General features: G+C 39.1%; 1 protein-coding gene across 1 annotated transcript in view; it reads left to right on the top strand.

The window, feature by feature from the left end:
* ST8SIA2 (ST8 alpha-N-acetyl-neuraminide alpha-2,8-sialyltransferase 2) overlaps window positions 1–25,519 on the top strand; it is a 1,698,605-nt gene that overhangs the window by 973,573 nt on the left and 699,513 nt on the right. Inside the window, exon 3 of the mRNA XM_044078364.1 lies at window positions 4,623–4,751. Within this exon, the coding sequence (XP_043934299.1) occupies window positions 4,623–4,751 (129 nt within the window). The remainder of the gene's footprint in view (window positions 1–4,622; window positions 4,752–25,519) is intronic.

Here is a 25,519-nt window from a genome sequence, read left to right as displayed (position 1 = left end):
ATAAAAACACTTCAGTTTTTAAGCTTACAGAATGATAATTAAAAGCAGACAATCTTGGAAACTGTATAGTCACCAGTCTATCAAAGTTGAAATTACTGTAATCATATCACAGAACATCACAGACAAAAAAAGTAATAATTGGGAAAGGACTTTTACTAAAAAATATGTTTTCTGGGGAAGTGCTGCCCTGCACCTCTCTTGTGGTAGCTACATTCCCACAACTCAGCTCTCTATGTGTACTAATGCTGATACTGTTTAACTTTGGAGTAGGTGGAAAACTTCTTCACCCTCAGAGTTTTGCAGTCTTTAGGTAGTAGTGTAATACATGAATAACACAGATTTGACTAATAGCAGTGGATTATCTAAGTTAGGTTATCCCCCCCCCCCAAAAAAAAAAAAAGAGGCATCAGGATAAGTGCACTCCATGGCTTAACAAAGAGATGAGGGACCTTATAAAAGCCAGGGGTCATGCATGGGGAGAATGGATGACTGACCCTGCAAACAATATTAAGCATAACAAATACAGCCTGTTAAGGGAAAAGGCTGGAATTAGCACCAAAGCAGCTCAGGTTAAATATACACATAGGTACCGGTCAAGCAAAACAATTCTGGCATGCTATCAAATCTATCTCCAGCAGTAATATATTTCTCAGTCTTCTCCTGCCAAGTCTCCCAGACTCTTATTAATGGCATTAGTTGCAATATATTACACTCTCATAGTGCTTGCATGCCCTGCACAAGTTTTTGGATTATTCTTTTTTTCTGATTTAAGGCAATTACCAGAAACAAAGTGACAAATTTGCTGGAAAAGTTACAAAGTATGTACAATCCACCTTTTCCACACTTTATGCCTTTGACTAGGGAGTCATATATTAGGTAACTGTCTCACTTTTATTTTCAAGCTGTCTCTTACCACAAAGTCAATGGCACAAACCTTTAAATACACACTTACTGTACCTCCTTGTATAACCCATTGTGCAGCTGCCACATGTAAGTTCCATCCTATCACCAGTATTTGCTATTTAGCAAAAATTCTGGAAAATGATATTATGAGCAGACACTAGATAACAGTACAAAATATTACATCATCATTATCATCTTTCTGATCATCATCAACTCCAGTTCACCCATTTTCAAAGTGGGGTTTGGGTGTTTTGGTAATTGTCATCAATTTTCTCGATTCAGAGCCATTTTCCTACTTTAACAGATTCACAGAGGCAGAAGCTCACCCAACAGTACTTTATTGCAAAGGAAACACAAGTTTACCACAACTAAGCCTTTGTGTATTTTGGGGATACCAAATATTCCACTACTGTTGGGTGAGCTTCTGCCTCTGTGAATCTGTTACATTTTCCTACTTTCTTTGATGGTCATTCCTGACTGTCATAGGTCTTCCCTCTTGCAGTCCATCCATCTCTTTGCTGAGCATCCTTGTTTCCTCTTGCCTTCTTCCTGTTTCTACCACATCTTCTTCTCCAGGTTGTTTTCTGCTTTCCTGCATACGTGCCCAAGCATCTGTAATCTGCTTGCTTTGACCTTGTATGCAGTAGGAGCTAATCTGGCTTCTCCTCTGATGTCTTCATCTTTTTCTTGTCTGTCTTACAGCGTGCATCCTACCTCCCATCTTAGGCACGTCATCTCCATCACCTCAAGCTTCTTCAACTGCTCTGCCTTTACTACCCATGTTTATATACCACACAGTAGTACTGGTTGCACCATTGTTTTGTACACCTTACTTTTCAGATTCTTTGGCTTTCTTCTGTCGTACACTACCCCTGACACTCTGTGCCAGTTGGTTGCAGCCTGTCTGATTATAGCTTTGGCCTCCTGTTTCAGAATTGTCTTCTCTTCAATGATCCACCCAATATATTTGATGCTGTTTTCCCCTTCCTTCTCGGTTTTCAGCTTCTTCTTCTTTTCTCCATTCCTGCTATGATCACTGTCTTCTCTGTACTCAGACTCATCCCACATTCCTTCAGTTTTGCTTTCCATTCAGCTATCCTTTGTGCAGAGTCTGATTGTAATACCAGACCGTCTGCATACAGTAGCTTTGTTTAGCTGCCCAATATGACCTGTTTGCTAATGTAGCTCATCAGCAGTATGACCTGCTGTCAACTAGACAGTGTGGATTCTGAGTGAAATATAGTACATTACCAGACTTATACATACTTACTGACCAAGTTTACAGCAATATGGACCAGTCATTATTAATTGGAACAATATTTAATGACCTAATAGAACCTTCAAAACTGTTGATCACTCCATCCTGACAAAAAGGCTCACAGAAAGCAGATTTTCTCCCAAAGTAGTACTAAGATTTCAGGATTATTTGACCAACAAGACTTTTACTGTCTATGGTGAAAAAACATCTGTGCTGTAGGTGGTAATGTCTACTGTGGAATTGCTGAAGGATCTGCTTTAGGTCAACTGATCTTCTCATTGATCATTAATGACCTGCCATGGGATTTAAAAATCTTACACTGCATTCTGTATACTCATGATGTTGTCTTTACCAGGCAAGGTAAAATGGCATTGGAAGTTTTAAAGGCCCTTCAAGAAGAGTTTCAACTAGTCTAAACATCTAGTCTGACATGCCCACATCACTTGAACTACTGCGGAAAGGTATCTTGGAATCTTACTAGACCCTTCACCTATGTTTACTACTCATTTCAAAATCCAAATCAGCAAAGTATTAGTTCAACTCTGCCTACTTTATCTCCAATATACTTACAGCTCAGGTTAGGCTTTCCATAACTAACATTCTCTTCTCAGGACTGAATATAGCCTACCCTTACTAACCAAGAAGTCATCTGCAAACTGTTTTCTATTACAAACTACTGAACATAAAATACTGTACTTTATTTACCTAGTTAGTAACAAGGAGCACTGCCACAACACAGTAAAGAATGACCACTGGTTAACTGTAGGACCCAGATCTGAACTGCTGCTTCTTAATGGGACTTACTGACCCTCTTGAAAAACAAGTTATTTAACAGGGATTTGAACTATAGCCTCAGATGCTGTGAAGCTTCTCTTTTAGATAGGCCCCCATTTAAATTAAGTATAGCCAAAAAGGCTTTGACCAAAACGGTCTCTGAAAGCCAGAACACACTTGCTGATGACGTAAGACAACTTGATACACTAACCATTTATTTCAACAAAAACTCAAGGATTTTCTGGTAAAAGGCATGCTACTTACAAATGCTTTAGGGATTATGGATAGAAGAAAAATGTGGGTGAGCCATACCATTTAGTACCCTAGCATTAAGTGTAAATAGATCTATGGAACTATCAAGTGAAGGTTCTTCTCAAACATAATAGGGAATCGCTTTCACCTGTTATATCTATTGTTAATGCTGCCCCTATGCACTAAGCATGTACCTGTGATAGTGTTTATCTGAATTATATGCTCTTGATATTGTTGTAAACATTATTTGTGTAATACTCTGTTGATGTACTTGTCTAAACAATGTCTGGTCTCTTCTGCCCACATGTCATGGCTTGTGGCTGAAAAGGGTCCTCGGACCAGTTCACTTACTTTATTAACAAATGTAAAAAAAAAAAAGTAAACAAGTATTCTCATCCCAAACAATACTAAATCAATAAAACCCAATAGAGACCATTATTGCCAGGATATTCAGTTTAGCAAATACAGCTAGAATAAACTGTCATTTGGGAATTCATCTATCATATTTATTATTAAATGTTGGCCAACTACAGAGTTGGACTGCTGAGTTTCTGTTTTACCATTTATTTGGTCTTTTGTTATAAAAATTATATTTTATGTTTCATTGCACTCGTTGGCTAGTTGGTTCACAAAAGCAAACAGACATCTAAGATATGTTTAATAGAATAGACCTACAGCCTCACTTTCCTTCATTTTTTATGACACAATCTATAACATTTACTAGTGTCTTTTGACTGTCAACATTTTTCCATTTGTGTCTTAGTCTAAGAAATAATAGATATGTCCCAGCTTATGGATAGCAGCACATGTTCCTGGCATGTAGTCCTGATGTGAAAATAATGCAGATGCATATGATTTCCCTGCAGAAGGCCACTGAGTAGTTGGCTAGATAATAACTGGCTGAGTACATCAGTTCAAGCTCAACGGATGAATGCTTGTAGTGTGTAGGACTGCTGTTTGTGCAAGAATGCTGTGTCATTAAATGAGAATTATCACCTTTCCTGATTGTTATGTGCATATGGAGTTAATATATTTAAGTTTCGGAGGAGTTTGTCCCCCGACATGGGGGAGTGAAGGTTTATTTTAGTATTACTTAAAGTATGCTCTTGATTTGTGATTTGTTGAGAATGTGCTATGATGTTTCAATCAACCACACATTTTATCTTTCCTAGGAGTAGCATTTTTTACAAGTACTGTAACTTAAGAAGACTTGACAGGAAAGCTAGTTCTGTTTCTAAAAAACAAGGTATAAATGAACAATCAGGTTTTAGTCTTTGTTTAGCTGGACCAAATGAAATAAAAAAAATAAGAATGTCATGAAATTTATGCTGCTACCTTGTAAAAGTAGATCATATCAAATGGTTGAACCTTGAGCAAGTATTTCTTCTGATGTAAATGTTTAATCAAGTTAATTGCTTTTTTCTTCTTTCTGCAGTGGTGAACTTATTGTTAGCAGTGCAGTCCCTCTCCCTGCATATGAAAGGAGTAAAGGTAGCATGCAGTTTGGCACTGAAGCCACGTTACCCAAATGGAGACACAATAAAACCCTGTCATTAAAGATCAGGTTAAGTACCGTTTTTTTTTTTTTTTAATGTTTACATTCCATAACAGAGAAGTGCCTGCTAGCCAGCACCATAAAGCCATTCCGCTGGCTGTGGTAGCAAATTCTAATTTCTGTCATCCTTGTATTCATCCCTAATGCATGAGTAATTGTTTGAGGAATTTTGAAAGGATTTCTTTTCTGCTGCATTTCTGATTAATTGCTCTCGTTCATTACATTTCTCCACTATTAGAAATAAAGTAATTCTGCCCATGACATTATTTTGACCTGATACATTAGAGTCATGCTGCAAATAAGATCCACATATTGTTGCTATATATTGTAATTTTGAATTCATATTTAATGCAGTGCAAGTTGAGTGGCAATACAGTTTATAAGTGCTGTCAATTCTTGCTTGGAAGGTTTATAAAATACAACAAAAAAGGTAAGAAAAAAATCCATCAGGAAATTATAAAGTAACTTTTTGAACACATATGGTAACAATAAAACCTTGTTGCCATGGTGAGATATCTGAAACATTTCTATGATGGTGTGGATCAAAGATTTATTTTGGAAACAGAAATTGGCAACTGCAGGTTCATCTGTCATTAAACTGACATTTGTGATAGTGAGTAGTACAGCATGAAATGCAAGTTATATAATTTTAAAAAAGCCACTGTTACACAGGAAGTCATTTCAAAACTTTGGCACCACATATCTCTTGCTAAAAAGAAGTATTAGTGATAATTGGAAATGTCTGTATTTCCTTTGCTTGTATTTTGTGCATGAAATTGTGAATATTATCATAAATTGTGTTTTATAATTACTTAGGCATGGACAGCAGATCTCCTTTGTGGAAAGAATAACTATAAAATGACATGGAAATCAAAGTCACATTACCACTCTGGCCACCTACAAGTGATTGTGTGGTAGTTGCTCGTGACACACTTGCTCACTGTCACCATTTGTACAAAAAGACAAGTGCTGAAACTCTCACAAGTTCAGACTTAATTACTTAGCCCTCCCAACAGCCCACCTTATTAAAGTGTATTGTTCTACCAGAGCCGTAACTCTTACCCTAGAATTGCTACCCAGTTCATAACCTGAGTCCTCACTCCTTAGCCGTAAAACTCCATGCCCCTTGCCAAACGCTAAAATACCAGATTGCTTCCCAGAACTAAAACTCCATCTCCATTCTGTAAACATCATTCCCATAAATGGTCACTAACCCAAAACTCCCTTCCCACTCCTTAAACCTAAAACTTCCCTGCTGCTCCCTATTTTTAAAACTGCCTTCTGCTCCCCAACCGTAAAATCTCCCTCATGCTTCATAAACTTAAATGCCCTTCCTGATATTTGCCCCAGTCTACACTCCATCCCTATGACAACTGTACTTACCTCCCTGCTTACTGCTGTGGTATGGCAGCTGCTTACCCATCTCCTTCAACTCACATAATGTGTACTGCTGTGGTGTGGCAGCTGTTTACCCATCTCCCTCAAACTCACATGATGTGTACTGCTGTGGTGTGGCAGCTGTTTACCCATCTCCCTCAAACTGACATAATGTGTACTGCTATGGTGCATCAGCTTCTTAACCATTTCTCTCAAACTCACATAATGTCTACTGCTGTGGTGTGGCAGCTGTTTACTTATTTCCCTTAAACTCACATAACATGTACTGCTGTGGTGTGGCAGCTGCATTTTACCTCAAACTCATATAATGTATACTGGTATGGTGTGGCAGCCTTTTACCCATCTTCCTTAAACTCACATAATGTCTACTGCTATGGTGCGACAGCTGCTTAGCCATCTCCCTGAAACTCACATAACGTGTACTGCTGTGGTGCAACAGTTGCTTATCCATATCCATTAAGCTCACATAATGTGTACTTCTATGGTACGGCATCATTCCCGTAAATGGTCACTAACCCAAAACTCCCTTCCCACTCCTTAATCCTAAAACTTCCTTGCTGCTCCCTATTTTTAAAACTGCCTTCTGCTCCCCAACCGTAAAATCTCCCTCATGCTCCATAAACCTAAATGCCCTTCCTGATATTTGCCCCAGTCTACACTACATCCCTATGACAACCGTACTTACCTCCCTGCTTACTGCTGTGGTGTGGTAGCTGCTTATCCATCTCCCTCAAATTCACATAACGTATACAGTTATGGAGCAGCAGCTGTTTACCCATCTCACTCAAACTCACATAATGTGTACTGCTGTGGTGCGACAGCTGCTTTTTCATCTCCCTCAAACTCACATAACGCATACAGCTATGGTGCAACAGCTGCTTATCCATCTCCTTTAAACTCACACAATGTGTACTGCTATGGTGCAACAGCTGCTTATCCAAGCTCATATCCGAGCTTGAGCATGAACAGCAGCCTCTACATGACATTCGGCTACCTATCTTTGAGACAATGGTCTTCAAGAAGTAGATACTTGAGCACATGTAGTAGGACCTGACCATACCATTTTCAAAACATAGACTCTGTAAGAACTACGAAAATATCTGTAACAAAGCATATATTTTAAATGCATTGACCAAGCAAGCATTTTCATGTCATTTCTATCCAACTGCTCAGTAAACAAAAGCACACAATAAGCAGTCTCTGCTTAGGTCATCACAACTATTTCTGCTTTTTTAGTCTAAACTCAATTTGACTGAACTAAATACTTCTGATGAAATTCTGCCACTTTCCCAAAGATCTACATGTAGCTTACACATGTTTGGCTGTGGTTGAAATGAAAACTTAGTGCAGTTGTTTAAATATTAAATTCTGCTGAATTGCATTATTTCATACAGTAAAAAAAAGCCCAACAAAAATGCAGACTTTAGAATATTTTGAACAGGCATCAGCACATAACTTAATGTGCTTTTACAGGCCAACTGAGTGGCATACAGGAACCTGATTGGAAAACTAGTCAGTCAGTGACTTCCTCATGATAGGGATGGCATGTGAAAAGTCATGGTACAATGGCAGATAATAATACAAAGACGCAAACACTGTTAGTGTCTGAAAGAAACATTTTTTAACCTCTATTGGGAAAAAATTTGAGAAGACGGCATGTAAGGAAACTGAACATAAAAATAAGAGAAATAAAGTGAGAATGAAAAAGGGGAGAAACAAAGAAATAAATAAAGAGGAACAGAAAAAAGAGAGGTACCGAGCATACTGATATAAAGAGAACAACAGGTTGGAACGGAGAATAAAAAGCAGAAGGCTGGCAATTTTAGTAAAAAAGAAAGTAAATAAAACAATCTTGCATCTGTTGACATTCATGATTAAAGTTCTACAACATGATTTGTCATGGATGGGAATTAGTTGCAAGTAGACATCCACCCATTCTGTCATCAGGTAATCAGTCATCGACTGGGCAACCACCCATTCTGTCATCAGACAATCAGTCATTGGCTGTGCATCCACCCATTCTGTTATCAGGCAATCACTCATCCACCCATTCTCTCATCAGGTAGAAACTTATCGGGTCAGCATCCACCCATTCTCTCATCAAGTGATCACTGTTTGGGTGGGCACCCAGCCATTCTTTCATCAGGCAGTCACTCATCGGGTGGGCATTCACCCATTCTCTTATCAGGCAATCACTCATCAGGTGGGCATCCAACTATTCTCTCATACGGTGACCACCCATCAGGTGAGAATCCACTCATTGTCTCATCAGATGATCACTCATTGTTTGGGCATCCACCCATTCTTTCATCAGGCAGTCACTCATCAGGTAGATATTCACCCATTCTCTCATCAGGCAATCACTCATCAGGTGGGCAGCCACCCATTCTATCATCAAGTGATCACTCATCAGGTGGGCATCCACCCTTTTCTCATCAGGAGATTATTCATTAGCCAGACCTCTAGAGGTTTAAACAGCTCCAGTGTGGGGCTGTTCTCCTCCTTCTGAAAATATCAGTAAGGTACTTTAGTTCTTTTTTGCAGGATCACAGTGATTGTTAGTCCAGCCATCAGTGTCATCTAATTGACTTCCAGAGTGATAAGGACCTGGTGTTATATTTTTTTCTTTTCTCTTTTTTCTTTTTTTTGTAATATTACCAGTTTGCTATAACTCATATATTTAGTGCTCACTGTTTTTAATTGACTTCAGTCTTTTTGATTGTGAAATAAAGTGATTTCTTTCAAGACAAATTCCATTTATGGATTACAGCTGGACATTTCCCAAATAAGGGAGAACCCCTGTTGTCTGGACTAGAAGAAATTCACCAAAGTGATATTTGAAGAGTCTTTCTAAATAATTAGAATGACCCTGGATCTTTGTGTAAAGGGTGGAAAAGCATACAGGGACATTCCAGGCTTTCTTGCACTGAGCCTTAGAGTAGAATTTTGCCAAGTGATTGTTGTGAGTGGAGGTGAAAGAGTTTATTTGAGATGTTCCTTACAGCTGAATCAATTTCTATATGTGAAGATCTGTTCTGACTCTGCTCAGCTTGTCTGCCCCACAATTTTGCTCTTTCAGTATGAAGAATGTCTATGAAGTGAGACCCTGCTGAAAAGCTATTACGTAAGCTGCCTTGGCTAGTCTGCATAGCTCTGGTTCACCCGTTTGTTTGTGTGCCACATATCTGTGGTGGTACTTGTCTGTAAACACTTATAGTGGTCTTGGGAACCACAGATAATTGAGAAAGTTGAGATATGGAATTTCTTTGTGTAGTGCAAGTGGTAAGCAAACACTGTAAATTGAAACATAGGGTGCACTCATATAAGCTTTTATGTCACATGACAGCATGTTCTTCCCTCAATAACTCCACATTTAATGAGAAGCATGAGAAATTAATAGCACTGCATCCCTTCTCCTAGGGCCCAGTAATTTCTTACAAAGTCTTCATGATCTTGCTTATCCAAATGCTTTTCATTAATGCTACTGTTCACAGCGTTAGCTTCCTTAAATAGCCCAAAACTGTCTTCTTGTGAGAACAAGTTAATCCATTAACATTCCTCATCTTAACTCTAAAGACAACCCAAGAATTTTTTTCAGTTGTGTGCACTTTTAAGCTATGTCTGTATAACAAGAAGTAGTCTAACAGATGTCTTTATAAAAAAAAATCTAAAATTAGTAAACACTAATAACAGCAAACATAAAAAAGCAAACATATTTAACTGCTTAATATGAATGCAACCACACAAGTGTAAAATTAGAGTATTTCTTTAGCCAATGAGACAAAACGTGCCATCACATTTATCCTTCAGTAATTAGAAGTGCTGGGTGCCATTAAGATCCCTCAAAAGAAAGTACAAACACTTGTACATCCCCAACCGGTTTACTATTGTTTATTCAAACAGAAAAACATTTTCCATTCAAATAAACGAATGGTAATACCGAAAGTAAAAAAAAAAAGACTTACACAATGTCAAACCAAATGCTCGCCTCATTTGACTCGACATTGTTGTCGAAACCACCACGTGATAGCCATATAGGAACTGATGTAAATCAAACTCCTATACAGCTGCACCCCCCACCCCCCTACTTATATATTCTAACTCCAACATTGCACTACATTGGGGATGTGGATGAATTTCCACTCCCCACTGTACCACGATCTCCATGCAGATAGTCAATTCCCACTTATGGAAATAGAGTTATGCATTCACATAAGTGGAGTCGACTATCTGGTGCGAAAGTGCATGTGCATTCGACATTCTGTTTTTTGGAACATTGCAGCCGATAGAATGTCATTTGCACAAACAATAGTAAACCTCCCCAACCCTAGACCAAATACATTTCAATAGTGGTCTCAGATAGCCATTTCAAACATTTTCTCTCTAGTGAATTTTCAAACATTTATATCATTTTGATCACTTGCCATACAGCTGAGACTCATTCCATCCCACACAGTAATGTTTGTAACACAGGATCACAGAAAAAAATGCACACTACTCCACATTCATCCCATCATATCACACGCTTAAAGACCCAGTGCATAATGGCAAGCAAAATGTTAATCCATTGTCATGAATATTGCTTCAGAATAGCCCATCACAGCTTTAACCTGTTTATATTTTATAAATACTTACACTGAACTCCATGCATTGTATAGCATGAACAAGTTGACATGTATTTTGCCTTATTTTGGAGCCAGATGCCTGCCAACCATTATCCCCTCCTGTAACCTACAGACCCACTTAGGGTGACAACTACAGTTAGCCCATTTGCTTCCTTAGTGTGAGAGATGATCATGAAGCTGTCATCCATGTGCCATCAGTGTTTTTTTTTTGCTATGTCCCAAATCCTACTGTGTATGTATGTTTTGTGCTGCCCTAGGGGGTAGTATGCAATGGGCAAGCCAACAAGTGTATATCACTCACTTATAGATTCATAGGCAATTACTAGACGATGTCTGCCCACCATTACAAGCCAAGCCAAAAAACGTGTATTTCTAAGTTCCCTCCAACCTCAAAGAGAACTATTCAAGATATATTAGAAATAACTTGAGGTTGCCATCCACCTGTCCAATTACCTAGGTTTACCTTGAAGGTGGCAATAGTGCTACTTTGCATGACATGTAGTGGAACTTTGTTCTTGAGGTGGGGGATACATTGGGATATGAATCTGTCATGCCAACATGTCTTATTTATTTGACATTGAAGGTTTAGTTTCTTTAACCTGGTATCTGAGTTACCATTTGTTCTGAGAAGCAATGGGAGATCAAACAGGGTTGGAGCTTTCATGGCTTGAAAGGCTAGACACAGATCTACATGACAGAGTTTATAAGAGACTGAAACAAAAGGCTGGACTGTCAATCTGTCCTGATAGCTAAGATTTTTGAGGCCACAGATCTTTTCAGTTGTAAATCTCTGCGGTCTCCTAAGTCGAGTGATATGTTTAGACAAATACACTTCATGTCACATGTGTTCCTATAGTCCTCACACATGATGTTTTGAGGCACTGCCATTCTTTTTCAACTTCACCTATTTCCACTTCTTTCTGAGGTGCTAGAGCCCTGTATATTTGCTTGAATGCTTGTGTTTTCTCTCCAGGCAACTTCCAGATCAAACGCCTAGTATGGTTCATTATATTCAGTAATGGGTCTCATGAAATATGAGTAAAAGGGAATTAACACATCATTTAATCTAGAGGAGGTGCATTTGGAAATTAGTATGAGCCAGATAGAAAGCTTTCAGAACTACTGCAGTGACATGGTGATCAAATGCTAAGGAATTATGGATGAGTTAATGCCTCAAAGCTAATCTGCCCCCCCCCTACACACATTGCCGGCCTTAGGCATAGGCCAACTAGGCACTGCCTAGGTGCCTCTAGTAGCTTTTCCAGTATTTATTTGGTGTAAGTAGACTAGGATGGGGGCACCAGATGGTGTGGTGGGGGGCACCGTGGAGCCCTTTTGCCTAGGGCACCGGTTGACCTAAGGCCACTCCTGCCTACACACACACACACACACACACACACACACACACACACACACACACACACACACACACTCACACACACCAAAGGTAGCGTCCCTGCATAATGTCTGATCTGCATTGGAAATTCTAGTCTGGCAATGAGTGCGCTGACATAATCCTCACTCCCTCATCATGTAGAGATGACCCAGCTAAGTCCCATCATTCCTTTCTTCAACTCATGCCAGTTCCAGCTGGTGTCTGGGCTGTTATCCAAAAACAGTCTGTCTCACTGATAGTCAGAGCTTTATCATTCTGCATTCATGAACAAAATGGTTACACATTGGCCGGCTCTGTCCTAGTAATGTCCAACATAACAGTAAATCATTCCATTAGTTATTGAAAGCCTTTTGATGATTGATGGCACCAAATCATTTTTGCTCTGAAAATAAAAAAAGCCTCTTGTTCAATTGATCTTTTTAAAGTTTTTATTCTAGCTGAGTCTAGTCTGTGCCAACAGTTTAAATAACACATTGTTTCTCATCTTGCCTGGCTTACCTGTCATTCTTTCCTTCCTTCTCCAATGAAACCTCCTGCCAAATGTTCATAGGTTCATACGTTGGTACTAGGCTATCGGCCCTAGGACCTATACAAGCCTAGCCATAACAATTCCCTGGATATTTCTTCCCACAATATTTACTTCTCTGGACCCCTGTCTAGTAGGGTGATTGACATGATCCCTGGGGTGAATTTCCTATCTCCCATCCAATCATCAAGGTTCCTTTTGAAGAGGGCCAAGGAGGCGTTCTATTTGACATGTATGGGCAGTGTATTCCAGAGTATGGGAAGCCTCTGGGTCAGGGACCTATCCCTCCAGCATGTTTTGCTTATTGTGATGACAAGGTTTAGATCCCTGGAGCGTGTGGCTCTGAGGGATTGGGATTTCTTTAAATGGTGCATGTCCAACAGCTCAGGGTTTGACATGGCCTTGTATGTTAAGCAGAGATAGCCTTTGAGTAGACGATATGCCACCGAGTATAGCTGGAGTTTTTTTAGACGGTCAGCATATGGCATCTGCTTCAGGCCTGTGATTCTTTTAGTGAGGTATTTCTGTGGCATTTCCAGCTGTTGCAGATGTCTTGTGAGGTACATACCAAATGGGGCATTATACTGTATAATGGGTCTAATGAGGGATGAGTACAGTGGGACAATGACCTCCTTTTTTCTGGATGAAAAGCCCTTAATGATGAGGTGTGCCATAATGAAGGATTTCCTGACTGTTGTGGCAATGTGGTTATCGAAAGTGAGACCACTGTCCACCTGTGTCCCTAAGTCTCTCATAACACTTTTGATGTTTAGTTTACTGCCACCTATGTGGAAATTCATAGGTACATGTTTTTTTCCAAAGGGGATAAGTATACATTTCTTGGCATTAAGCTTGAGCCCATGGCTCTGGCCCCAGACATTTGTTTCTGTAAGGCCCTTTTGTAGAATATTCAAATCATTTGGGGATTCAGTAATTGCTCCCATTTTGCAGTCATCTGCAAACCTTGTTAGCCAGAGTCCCTTAGTGTTGGTCTTTACTTCAGATAAGTAGATGCCAAACAAGAGTGGTCCCAGGACTGAACCCTGAGGTACTCCACTTGTCACTTGTCTGGAGCTGGATTTGGAGTCGGCTACTTTTACAGTCTGGGTTCTGTCAGTAAGCCAGTTGGCAACCCATTGAGTGATGTAGGGATTTATGCCCAACTTTGTAAGTTTATCTATGATTCCAGAGTGAGGGATGGTGTTGAAGGCCTTGGAGAGGTCCAGATAGGCTGTGTGGACTGCCTTACCCTCATCCACAGCTCTGGAGACTGATTTGAAGAAGTCAATCAGGTTCAGGAGACAAGATTGTCCCTTCACAAACCCAAACTGGGTGGGGTCCAGTGTTTAAAGGTTTCCAATGTCTTTGTTTATAAGTTCCATGATAATGCGTTCCATGCCCTTACAGATCAGGCTCATCAGACTGATGGGACGGTAGTTCCCAGGATCCAAAGTGGATCCCCCTTGTAGAGTGGGATAAATGTAGCTGTGTGCCACTCAGTGGGCACAAAGCCTGCTGTGAGGCTATGATTAAACATGACACTTAGGTGAGGTGCCAGTTCATTTTGTAGTTCATGTAGTACACAGCCTGGGATGTCATCTGGTCCCATGGATGCTGTATTCTTAGCTTTGGAGAGTGCGGTTTCTACCTGTGTGGCCATGATTACCGGAATTTGGCAGTCTTTTGGTATTGAGTTGGGCCCTTTAGAGGGGAGAGGGGGTGAAGATGGCACTAAATCAATCTGCCAGGATATTGGCAATATCCTTGGGATCAGTATATTTAATGCCATTCTGTTATGAGTCATAGTCCCTTATAGCCCTCAAAGCTTCACAAGAGTAAAAAAAAAGACAATCTGAAGGATGTAACAAGAAAGCTTCTATTTCTTCAATGTATACTCTTTAGTACACTTAGCAAACACTGTCTGCATACTGTAGTCACTGTCAAGACAGTGTGCTTATATTCAGCCATGTATGTATTTCCAGGTCACCACTACAATGTCATCACTTAATTCTTAATCTTGTAAGTATCAAAATTAACCAAAATCTGCTTTGCATGACAAGCTGCAGACCTGCTGCAAGAATAGTCAGTCAGTGAGCTCATTCGTTCCTTAGTGCACTCTCATGTAAGCCAGTGCAGGATAATCTTTGCTGGATAACAGCAGCATATTGCAGACTTTTATCCTTTCCAGCACACCAATGATTTAAATACTTTTTTTCCTGTGAGCTCTGTCTTACTGATCTATTTACTTCTATCTCAACTCCTCCAAACCCAGCATAACTAAAATACACATCTCCTTCAAATTGCTGTTGTCTTGTTGTATCTACTCTTTAGCCTTGATGTGTTGAGTTTAAGACTTTACTTGCATCACCATTTTGGGTATTAGCTGTAGTAACATAGCTATTAGGTTTTGTACCCACATACTTGATGACAGACATCTATTGCTCCCATGGAACTGCTTTAACAACTTCATTGACATTTTCATCAGGCAAACCCTGAATGATGGTTACAGCCTTAGCACTATCATCGATGTTGTGTATCATGGACGGGGGACTGTGAATTCTAACTCTTGCATCACTGCCATCAGTAGTTAAATACGCAATGGAATCATCAGTGTAGGTTTTGACTTCCACAACTTATACCCATTAAAATAGAAGACAATAGGCTTTACTGGCATACAGTAAATGTGTACTGTTGCCTTGGATAATAGGATTTAGTGGCACATGGTAAATGTACACTGCTGCCTTTGATAATACCAGACCTGCCAACTATGATAAGCCAAACACTGTCCAGCTACAGATCAGAGTTATAATCACTGGCTCTGTAGGATTTCACCCATGTTAGATGAAGACCAGTGCCTTTCAGTACAATATTACCAACAGTAATTTAAAACCTGACTGGAATTATTTAGAGCAAACACACACACACACACACACACACACACACACACACACACACACACACACACACACACACACACACAGAGTGAAGACTCCACTGGACAAACTTCCTCCTTCTTGAGATGGAGAAGTATTTTGTCTTTTCAGCACACGACCTCTGCAATATAAAAGGAATACTACCATTTCCTTTTCCAGCCATGATGACTCACCTTGAAGAATCTCAGGGAAAAATGGCAGAGAATTGGCACCCAAATCAGAACTCACATCTCCCATTTGCCAAGCACCAATGGGTATAAATGGCACCTCATGTGCACATTGCATAGCAAACACAGAAAATATTGGCACTGTATTATTAGCACTCAGAATGGCACTTTAAGGTATGAATCATGGCATTTCTTGATTCCTCTGTATGATGTCAGATTAAAATATGATGACAACTCCCTCCTGGAAGCCAGTCTTGGACTGCGCATGCACAGTGCTGTTCCCAGGGATCCAGGCATGTGCACAGCATTGAGGAGATATGTGCACAATGGTTAGCAGGTTTTCTTGTCATGTAAATTGAGTGTAATATTTAATTTAATTTTATTTATTTGTTTGTTAAACAATTAAGTAAATCCGTCCTTCTTGGATCATTTTCAGCCACGACCCTGGCCACATGGACAATGTTAAATACTACATATGCATAGCCTGTCTTTGTGATGCAGAGGGATGCATCCTTACTGTGATCGAAGTCATCAAGGTTCATTTAATGTCCCCAGCAATGGAGAAGTCAGGCGGGAGGGTGAGTAAAGGGTTGTGGTCTGCTTGCCTCTTCTGAGGGGATGATAGGAGGGTCACACTCACATGGGAACTTACAAGGCAGTGTGATTTCCATGGTGGAGACTACAGAAACCACTGCTAAGTGCTTCAGGGGGAGAGGGAGGGCTGCTAGTTGTGTGCATGCCTTACAGATGTGAGGGGTGTTCTCCAGGCTTAGACTATTGCATGTTCCCTCAAGAAGGCAGAACTAGAAACCAGTAAAAGTTTGAGTCACACTGATAGCTGTCTAAATGATGTCCCTTCCGGTCAACCCTCACCCTGATGATGGAGAACAAATGGGCTGATTGGGTGGCAGGAGGATGATGATCAACAGACAGTGGGGACAAAAGAAGCAATAATATAAATGTATGACAGTGACTGGAGAGACAGCTCACTATTAAATCACTACATTGCTGTCTTAGATAAAGTTTAAAGTGCATGACCAGTAGTCTGAGAATCAAAGCTTTACCTTTGTTAATCAAGGCCTCCAGTAAGCAATTTGAGTATACCACTTTACTGTTTCTTTCCTTCCAAGTTGTGTCATAACCTTGTCCAGCATAAAGTTAGGACAATCATAACCACTCTATTGTTCACATTAAGTGATAGTGTTACTTATCCTAATGCTATGACTGTGATAGTAAACAGAGGAAGGAAAATTCAGATATGAGATTAGGTTCGATATAGGTCTTAACCTTCAAAATGTATGTTGCCTAAGGAATTACTGTTGCTGTTTGTGTTACCAATGTAGCTGGAAAAGTTTTTTGGGATTGCCCTTTAACCTGTCAAAATGTGCATATGCAAATTTAAATAGTGTTGTTATGTAAGTGAACAAATAATTTTTGATGAACTGAGTTTTATGTTGGAAAGTGTGAACCTTTGTGTAAAGATAAAGTGAATACCATTTCACAGCAATCTACACTATTTCATTTTTAGTGGGGCACACAAAAGGGGTGTGGTATGTTGCCACTGGACCAAGTTCTCTTGCTATAGCCATAGTTCCCTTACCTACTTACCATTTGTGTCATCTGTGATCATTTGTAGTCTTTCAAGTAAAGGAGCAAGATTTACAAAAAGACAGAAATGAAACAAGAGAACTTGCCTCAGTGGTCAGCACTTAATTTATTCAGACATCAGTAATATTAAGTTCTGTCAAGGATATTGTTTTAGTTTCTTTGTGCCTGGTACAGACTGCTCTGAGGTCTGGTACTTTATTTATTTTCATTTATTTAACATTTGTTGACCAGGAAAGCCCAACTAGGACAAAGCCTATTTTCAGCAGAGGCCCAGGGAGAAACACCCCAGACACATGTTTCTGGAATATGGGAGGAAACTGGAGCACCCAAAGGAAACCTGCATGAATGCAGGGAGGACATGCAGACTCCACACAGAACAGAAGGCCCCCCAGCAGAGAATCTAACCAGAGAACTTCTTGCTGTGAAGCAACAACGTTAACTACTGTACCACTCTGCTGGCTTTACGAATGCCTTTTCCACTGTATTGGCCACAAGCAGAGGTCGTGTAGCCACATTGCATATTTTGTCTAGAACAGACTTTTATAGTTCCTTCCCTGATTTATTTTTGCACAGTCTAGGATAATGATTTGCTTCAGATTATTTATGAATGAGGGTGAAGTTTGGCAGCTCAACATTTAACAAGTTTTCCTACAGTGTATCTCTTCCCACCGGACATTGTTTAGGAAATACAGCTATAAGGATGAAATTTTAAAAATAATCATAAAAAAGACAACATTAATGGTAGGATAAAAAAAAATAGAATTAGTAGCTTCATTCTTGCTTCTAGCGAAAAAGTCTGCTGGCGATTTTTAGAGCTTTGTACTTCTGACAAAACTTATTTTGCAACCTTTGTAGTGCTGATAAAGTAAGAGATAAAGTTACAGTAATAATGTTAAAATCTGTCCCCAAACCAAGTAAATTGTTGCTTTGAATAAGTATCTCTGTTATGGTTTTAACATAAATTATTCACACCATTTCTAGAAGTACTATTTCATGTACTAGGCATATCAAAGTAAGATTATTATTTGATTATAATGTTTGCTGTTGTATACTTGAAATAAATAGTGTTCAGTAGAATGCAGCCTGACAGATTTCAGAATCCCACCAGAAGTATAGAGTAATGAACATACCTTTCAGTTGGTGCGGTATGATATGCTCTGAGCCATAAAGTTAGATAAGCTGTGCAGGAGAAGACTGTAAACCTGAAAAATGCATATGTATACCTACTAGCTTTTTGATATAGCAGCAAGTGCAGAAGAGTAAGGTTATGAACTATTATGGGCTGTTAATGAGCTGCTTCCTATAATCCAGGGTTTGATTCTTTCAACCTACATTACTTGCTTTGGTTTACTGTGACCTTCTGATTGGGCAATGCCGCTTTTCAGTAAAGGCTTGGGGAGAAAAGCTCCACATTACATACATTGACTGAGCTAATAGCAAAAATATCCTCTAACACGCATTATACAATGTCATCATACAATAATGGCTTATTACTATTCAAAAACAAGCACGCTGATTGAACAGCCCAACCAGCTTGCCCATTGTAAATCGAGCATATACCAATAGAAAAAAGTCCAGCTGCTGAAGTATCATTGAGTAGCCAGACTTTTCTATAGGCATATACTAGAGGACACACTAAAATATGAGAAAAATCAGATACGTTCTGCAAAACTAAATCAGAAACATACCTGATTTTCTTCATATCTTTTCTCTGTCCCTGTAAATGTCTATTTTTTAATAGTTAAAAAAAAAAAAAAAAAAACTTAAGCAGCAACAAGGATTCTGTTTTCTCCATTGCTTCTCTGTGAAACCGTGGAACGTAGGTCCCATATGCATGTGCAGTATATCAGTATAGTGAAGACAACATGGAAGAAGACAGAAGTGCCCTTATACAGTTGCATTATTTAAGAAAGGTAAGTAATTTCTTTCTTAAATAATGTTATTATATGAATGCAATAATCCAGTCCTGTGTGTGGATATATCTAGATTTACCCATGGTTTGCTTTTTTTAATCACTTGGGCTTCACCCTTATGATCAAACTACAGCAGCTGTGGATAAATCCTGATATACCCACTCAGAAATGTGGATTATGCATTAGGATTATATAACTTAGCAGGTAGGTGATCATCATATTAGATACACTATATAGTATTTACAGCATGTTAAGCTCATATAAATGTGCAGAACATAGTGTCTATAACATAAACCGCACACTCATGACATAACATTCAGTGTTACTTTACAATGTATGCACATACTCTCATTATAATATTACAGCACAGACAAAAGTTAAGGCATATATTATGCAGGTAATTAAATTCATTTGAGAGCCATAATCAGGAGATTACCTCAATAAAAATGTAAGAATTTAGTGACATTTGTTTGATTTGACTGTAGGAGGTTGGGAATTAATAATAGGGATGATACAAGGGCAGTGCTGTTATATTGATAGGGATGATTTCATTGAGATTGTAAGTATAATTTCATAGGAATTTGTAAATTATAGATGGGATAAGATTTAGAAGAAGAATGGGATCTTGATAATGGGTTGTTATAATTGCAGGACAATTTATTTAAGGTGTATAGCTTCAAAGAGATGCTCCATTCTTGGGTGGCTAAATGGTGCAGTGGTTAACATTGTCTCCTCACAGCAAGAGGTTCTCCAATTCGATTCTCAGGTGGGGTGCCTTCTTTGCGGAATGTACATGTCCTCCCTGTATTCGCATGGGTTTTCGCTGGATACCCTAGTTGCCTCCCACATTCCAAAGACAAGTGTCTGAAGTGTTTCTCCCCAGGCCTCTGCTGAAAATAGGCCCTGTCCTAGTCAAACTTTCCCAGTCAACAAATGTTAAATAATTCCAAAGAAGATAAGAAATTTCTGATAACTCTTGAGATCATTTCCTTATTGGCAATGCATATCGACTGCAGACAGTCACGATTATGATTTTTAGATTTTTGAGTGTGTACAATGTGTTTGTTTACTGAGCACAGTTCTATGGGTGGTTACATTTTCATAACTGGTGGGTGGCAGGGCATCTGTCTTGGGTATAGAGGATATTATGAGCAGTCCTAATATGAGAAAAATCTAGTAGCTTAGATACCTTCAGCCATTTGGGGGACTGAAGTCCCACACAGTGATGTATTTGGTTAATGCGATTACTTGCAAACTAATTTTATCAAACCATTGCTCAAATTTAGATAGCTGAGAGGAGTTTAGGTTAGTAAAAATTGATGAGACATATCGAAGACTATGGAAAACATAGATCTGAACTATATTCTGTTAGGAATAAGTTCACTTTATAAACAACTCCTAGTTTATGGTTAGTTTTCTGAACTGCATGTTGGATGTGCTGATCAAACCTTATACTGTGGTTTATTATTATTCCTAGCAGTTTTGCATTTATGCTAACTCATTTCTAATATTGTCTACTGATGATATCATTACATCACAATAGTTTGATTGTTGGGATGGAAGTGAAAATATCAGTAATTTAGTCTTATTTGGATATAGGCATAGTTTAGATTGTAAAAACTGTGTTACGCTATTTTTTGGGTGTCATCTCGCTATTTCATAGTACAATATAAGCTGTGGTTGCCTTTTTTGTGTATTTTCGTGGTTGTGGCTTTGGTACTTAGTTTTTTAATAGTTTAGATTGTTCCAGTCAGTTTTTAGTTTTTTGTGAAGGAATAGGCAAGGCCTTCTCAGAGCTGTTGAATGAAGTGGAAGCACATATTAATGCTGTGTGTGTGCTGGATTGAACAGTAGATTCATTACATTAAAATTCATTTGACTAGACTGTACTTGAATTATCTTATTGTATTTCCAAGTTGTTGCCATCTTGCAGCTGAACATTTGAATGGTTTAAACTTCATGTTATCAGATTAAAATTTTTTACTTTAAGGGTGTAACATTCTACACATACCCTGCATGTGTATATATATATATATATATATATATATATATATATATATATATATATATATATGTGTGTGTGTGTGTGTGTGTGTGTGTGTGTGTGTGTGTATGTGTGTGTGTGTGTGTGTGTGTGTCTGCATGCGTGTGTGTGTTGTTGTTGTGTCTTTCGGCTTTTCTGGTTAGGGGTCGCCACAGCGGAACTCCGGTCCACTAATGATTGGTAGTTGATTTTTACTTACCGAGTTACCAGCCCTGACGCACAACCTTCAACGAAGGTACGCCAATTCATGCATGTCTCCACGCAGAAGACGCTCTAGCTGAGAATCGAACTGGACAGCGTTTTACTGTGAGGCGACAACGCTACGTGTGTGTGTGTACATCTAATATATATATATATATATATATATATATATATATATATATATATATATATATGTGTGTGTATGTATATATATATATATATATAGATATATATATATATATATTAGATGTACACACACACACACACACACACACACACACACACATATATGTATATATATATATATATATATATATATATATATATATATATATATATTTACATTTACAGTGGATATAAAAAGTTTACACACCCCTGTAAAAATGTTAGGTTTTTCTGATATAAAAAATGATATCACAATAAATCATTTCAAAACTTTTCCCACCTTTGATGTGACCTATAACCCGTACAATTCAATTGAAAAACAAACAAATCTGTTAGGGGAAAACATATAAAAAAAATAAAAAATGTACAATAAGCTGGGTGCGTAAGTGTGCATACCCTTAAACTAATACTTTGTTGAAGCAACTTTTGATTTAATTACAGCATTCAGTCTTCTTGGGTACATACATGTCATCAATTAAAGGGACTCTATTTAACCCCAAATAAAGTTCAGCTGTTCTAGTTGGATTTTCATTACATTTATTCAGTTGCCTGCTACAGCAAAAGCCATGGTTGGCAGAGAGCTTACAAAGCATCAAAGGGATCTCATTGTTGAAAGGTATCAGTCAGGGGAAGGGTACAAAAACATTTCCACAGCATTGGATATACTATGAAACACACTGAAGACAGTCATCAAAAAGTGGAGAAAATATGGAACAACAGTGATGTCGTAAAGAACTGGATGTCCCCCCAAAATTGATGAACAGACAAGACAAAAGCTGGTCAGGGAGGTTACCAAGAGACCTACAGCAACACTGAAGGAGCTGCAGGACTTTCTGGCAAGCACTGGTTGTGTACTACATATGACAACAATCTCCTGTATTCTCCATATGTCTGGGCTATGGGGCAGGGTTGCAAGACGGAAGCCTTTTCTTACACAGAAAAACACCCAGGCTCAGCTAAAATTTGCAAAACAATATATCAAGTCTCCCAAAAGCATGTGGGAAAATGTGTTATGGTCTGATGAGAGCAAGTTTGAACTTTCTGGCCACAATTCCAAAAGGTAAGTTTGGCGCAAAAACAACACTTTGCATCACCAAAAGAACACTATCCCCACGGTGAAGCATGGTGCTGACAGTATCATACTTCCTTCAGCTGGAACTGGGGCTTTAGTCAAGGTGTAGGGAATTATGAACAGTTCCAAATACCAGTCACTTTTGGCCCAAAACCTTCAGGGCTGCTAGAAAGCTGAAGATGAAGAGGAATTTCACCTTTCAAAATAACAATTAACCCAAACATACATCCAAATCAATAAAAGAATAGCTTCACCAGAAGAAAATTTAAGTTTTGGAATTGCCCAGCCAGAGCACAAACCTAAATCCAATAGAAAATCTGTGGGGTGACCTAAAGAGGGCTGTGCACAAGAGATGCCCTTGCAATCTGACAGATTTGGAGCGCTTTTGCAAGGAAGAGTGGGCAAATATTCCCAAGTCAAGATGTGCCATGTTGATAGACTCCTACCCAAGAAGACTGAATGCTATAATTAAATGAAAAGGTACTTCAACAGAATATAAGTTTAAAGGTGTGCACACACAATAAATTGTTAGTTTAAGTGTGTGCACACTTATGCAACCAGCTTATTGCACATTTTTTATTTTTAATATTTTTCCCCTAACAGATTTGTTTGCTTTTTAATTGAATTGTACAGGTTATAGGACACATTCAAGGTGAGAAAAGTTTTGAAATGATTTATTGTGTTCTTCTCTCTTTTTTATATCACAAAAACCTGGCATTTTAACAGGAATGTGTAAACTTTTTATATCCACTGTATATATATATATATATATATATATATATATATATATATATATATATATATATATATATATATATATATGTGTTGTGTGTGTGTTGTATGTGTATATATATATATATATATATATATATATATATATATAGAGAGAGAGAGAGAGATATATATATATATATATATGTGTATGTATGTGTGTATATGTGTGTATGTATATATAATGTGTGTGTGTGTGTGTGTGTGTGTGTGTGTGTGTGTGTGTGTGTGTGTGTGTGTGTGTGTATTATATGGGTCTGCTTCACTTGACCTAAAACTCATTTGACTGACACCCATTTGACCGACACCCAATTGACCTAAAGTTCATTTGACTGACAACACATTTGACTAACTTCCATTTCACTGACAGCTTACAGTGCTGAATTTCAACATACTAAATCTTAAACTATAGACAAGCTCACTTAGAAGAGCAACAACTAACCTTTTCCAGAATTTAAAAACTTCTTACTTATCCTGTCAACAGAAACAAAGCAATGTACAACCAAACTAGAAAGGATGACTACACCCCCCACATCCCCCAATGTGGGGGGCTGTGCCCCCACCCCCCAATTATATATACTAACTTCAAGATCACACTACAGTGGGGGAAAGGGCATATGCCTTTAACTTGCCTTCCAGTAGTCTACACGCTGCCACTACTGCTGGGAACGCACAAAACATTTGCCAAAATGTTCGTGTTACCCTGCTGCAGTTATCACACTTGGGTTATCCTGTCGTCAGGCGGTCCCGCAGTCGACCGGAATTCCAAAGTCTTGGTCCGATATTGGTTGCTGTCGCCTCATCCCTGACGTCAGTTCACCAGGGGTATATATATTGCAACCAACGCCATTTTCTTCAGTCTTTCTTGCCGCGCGGTGCCCGAAGCAGAGGCAGTTTGCAAGTGCCGGTCGGCCGACTCCTGAGATTGTCGAATTCGAATTTCAGACCAAAGTCTTCTATAAAGCTAAGTACCCCATTGGGGAAACTTTTCTTGCCTCAGGCCGATGTCAGAAAAAGTTAACAATTGCATTTCTTGTGGGAAACAAATACCTTATAAGGATTTTCATTCTTACTGCATACCTTGCCTAGGCCCTGATCACAACGTCACTTCTTGTCGGTTTTGTGCTAGGTTTAATAAGCGTACTATTAAAAGGTGATTTGATTTTGCACGACACTATTTTGGTAGAAAATTTAACTATAACATGCCGTCGGAGCTATCGACTACCGGCGTGCACAAAAAACGCAGGGATAAGGACTGACAGCCCAGGCCTAAGCCAGATTCCGAGGCCTCGGTTGATCCGGTCTCCGGTACTCCGGTTCTCAGTGAGGCTCCGACGCAGCCCCTGACTACCACAGATCTGGAACCCGAGACTGCTACGGATATTTTGATGGAATGTACTAGACCGACGCAGCCTTTTACTTCAGGCCCTTCTGACGACTTAGCTTCTAAAGACGTCGGTGCTACAGAAACGCCATTGGTTTCTGAAGGCGTTTTCAGACCGACGACTCTCACCATTAAAACGTTTTCTAAGTCTAAGACTCCTTCTAAATCTAAAAAGACTGCACTTCAGTCTCCTGTTCAAGGCCCTATGCCTAAGAAACAGATGCTCAAAATGGCTGAAGATTTGATTTCTCTTATCAGGGGTTCACAGCCCCCTCCTGACAAAAGGCCTAGACAAGAGGAAGACTCTGCTTCCTCTGAGCAACTGTCCATTTCTTCGGATTCCTCTGAGGACCAAGATTATTCCTACTCTCCTTATGAAGATTCTGATGCTGAGGACTCTATTCCCTCAGTTTCTCCTCCTGAGGACTACTCCTTTGGGGAATCCTTACACACTATGAGGGAACATTTTCACTGGGAAGGTCAGGACTACTCTGATTCCAAGAAAAGGCTCAGAGAGTTTCTCTTGCTTCCCCAACACAGACCTCTAGCCATCCTACCTGTGTTGGACATTGTG

Source organism: Protopterus annectens, chromosome 7.part0, assembly GCF_019279795.1.
Source record: "Protopterus annectens isolate FY-2018-M chromosome 7.part0, PAN1.0, whole genome shotgun sequence".
Taxonomy (NCBI): domain Eukaryota; kingdom Metazoa; phylum Chordata; order Ceratodontiformes; family Protopteridae; genus Protopterus; species Protopterus annectens.
The sequence above is the reverse complement of the archived record's forward strand: the minus strand, read 5'-3'. Positions and strand labels throughout refer to the sequence as shown.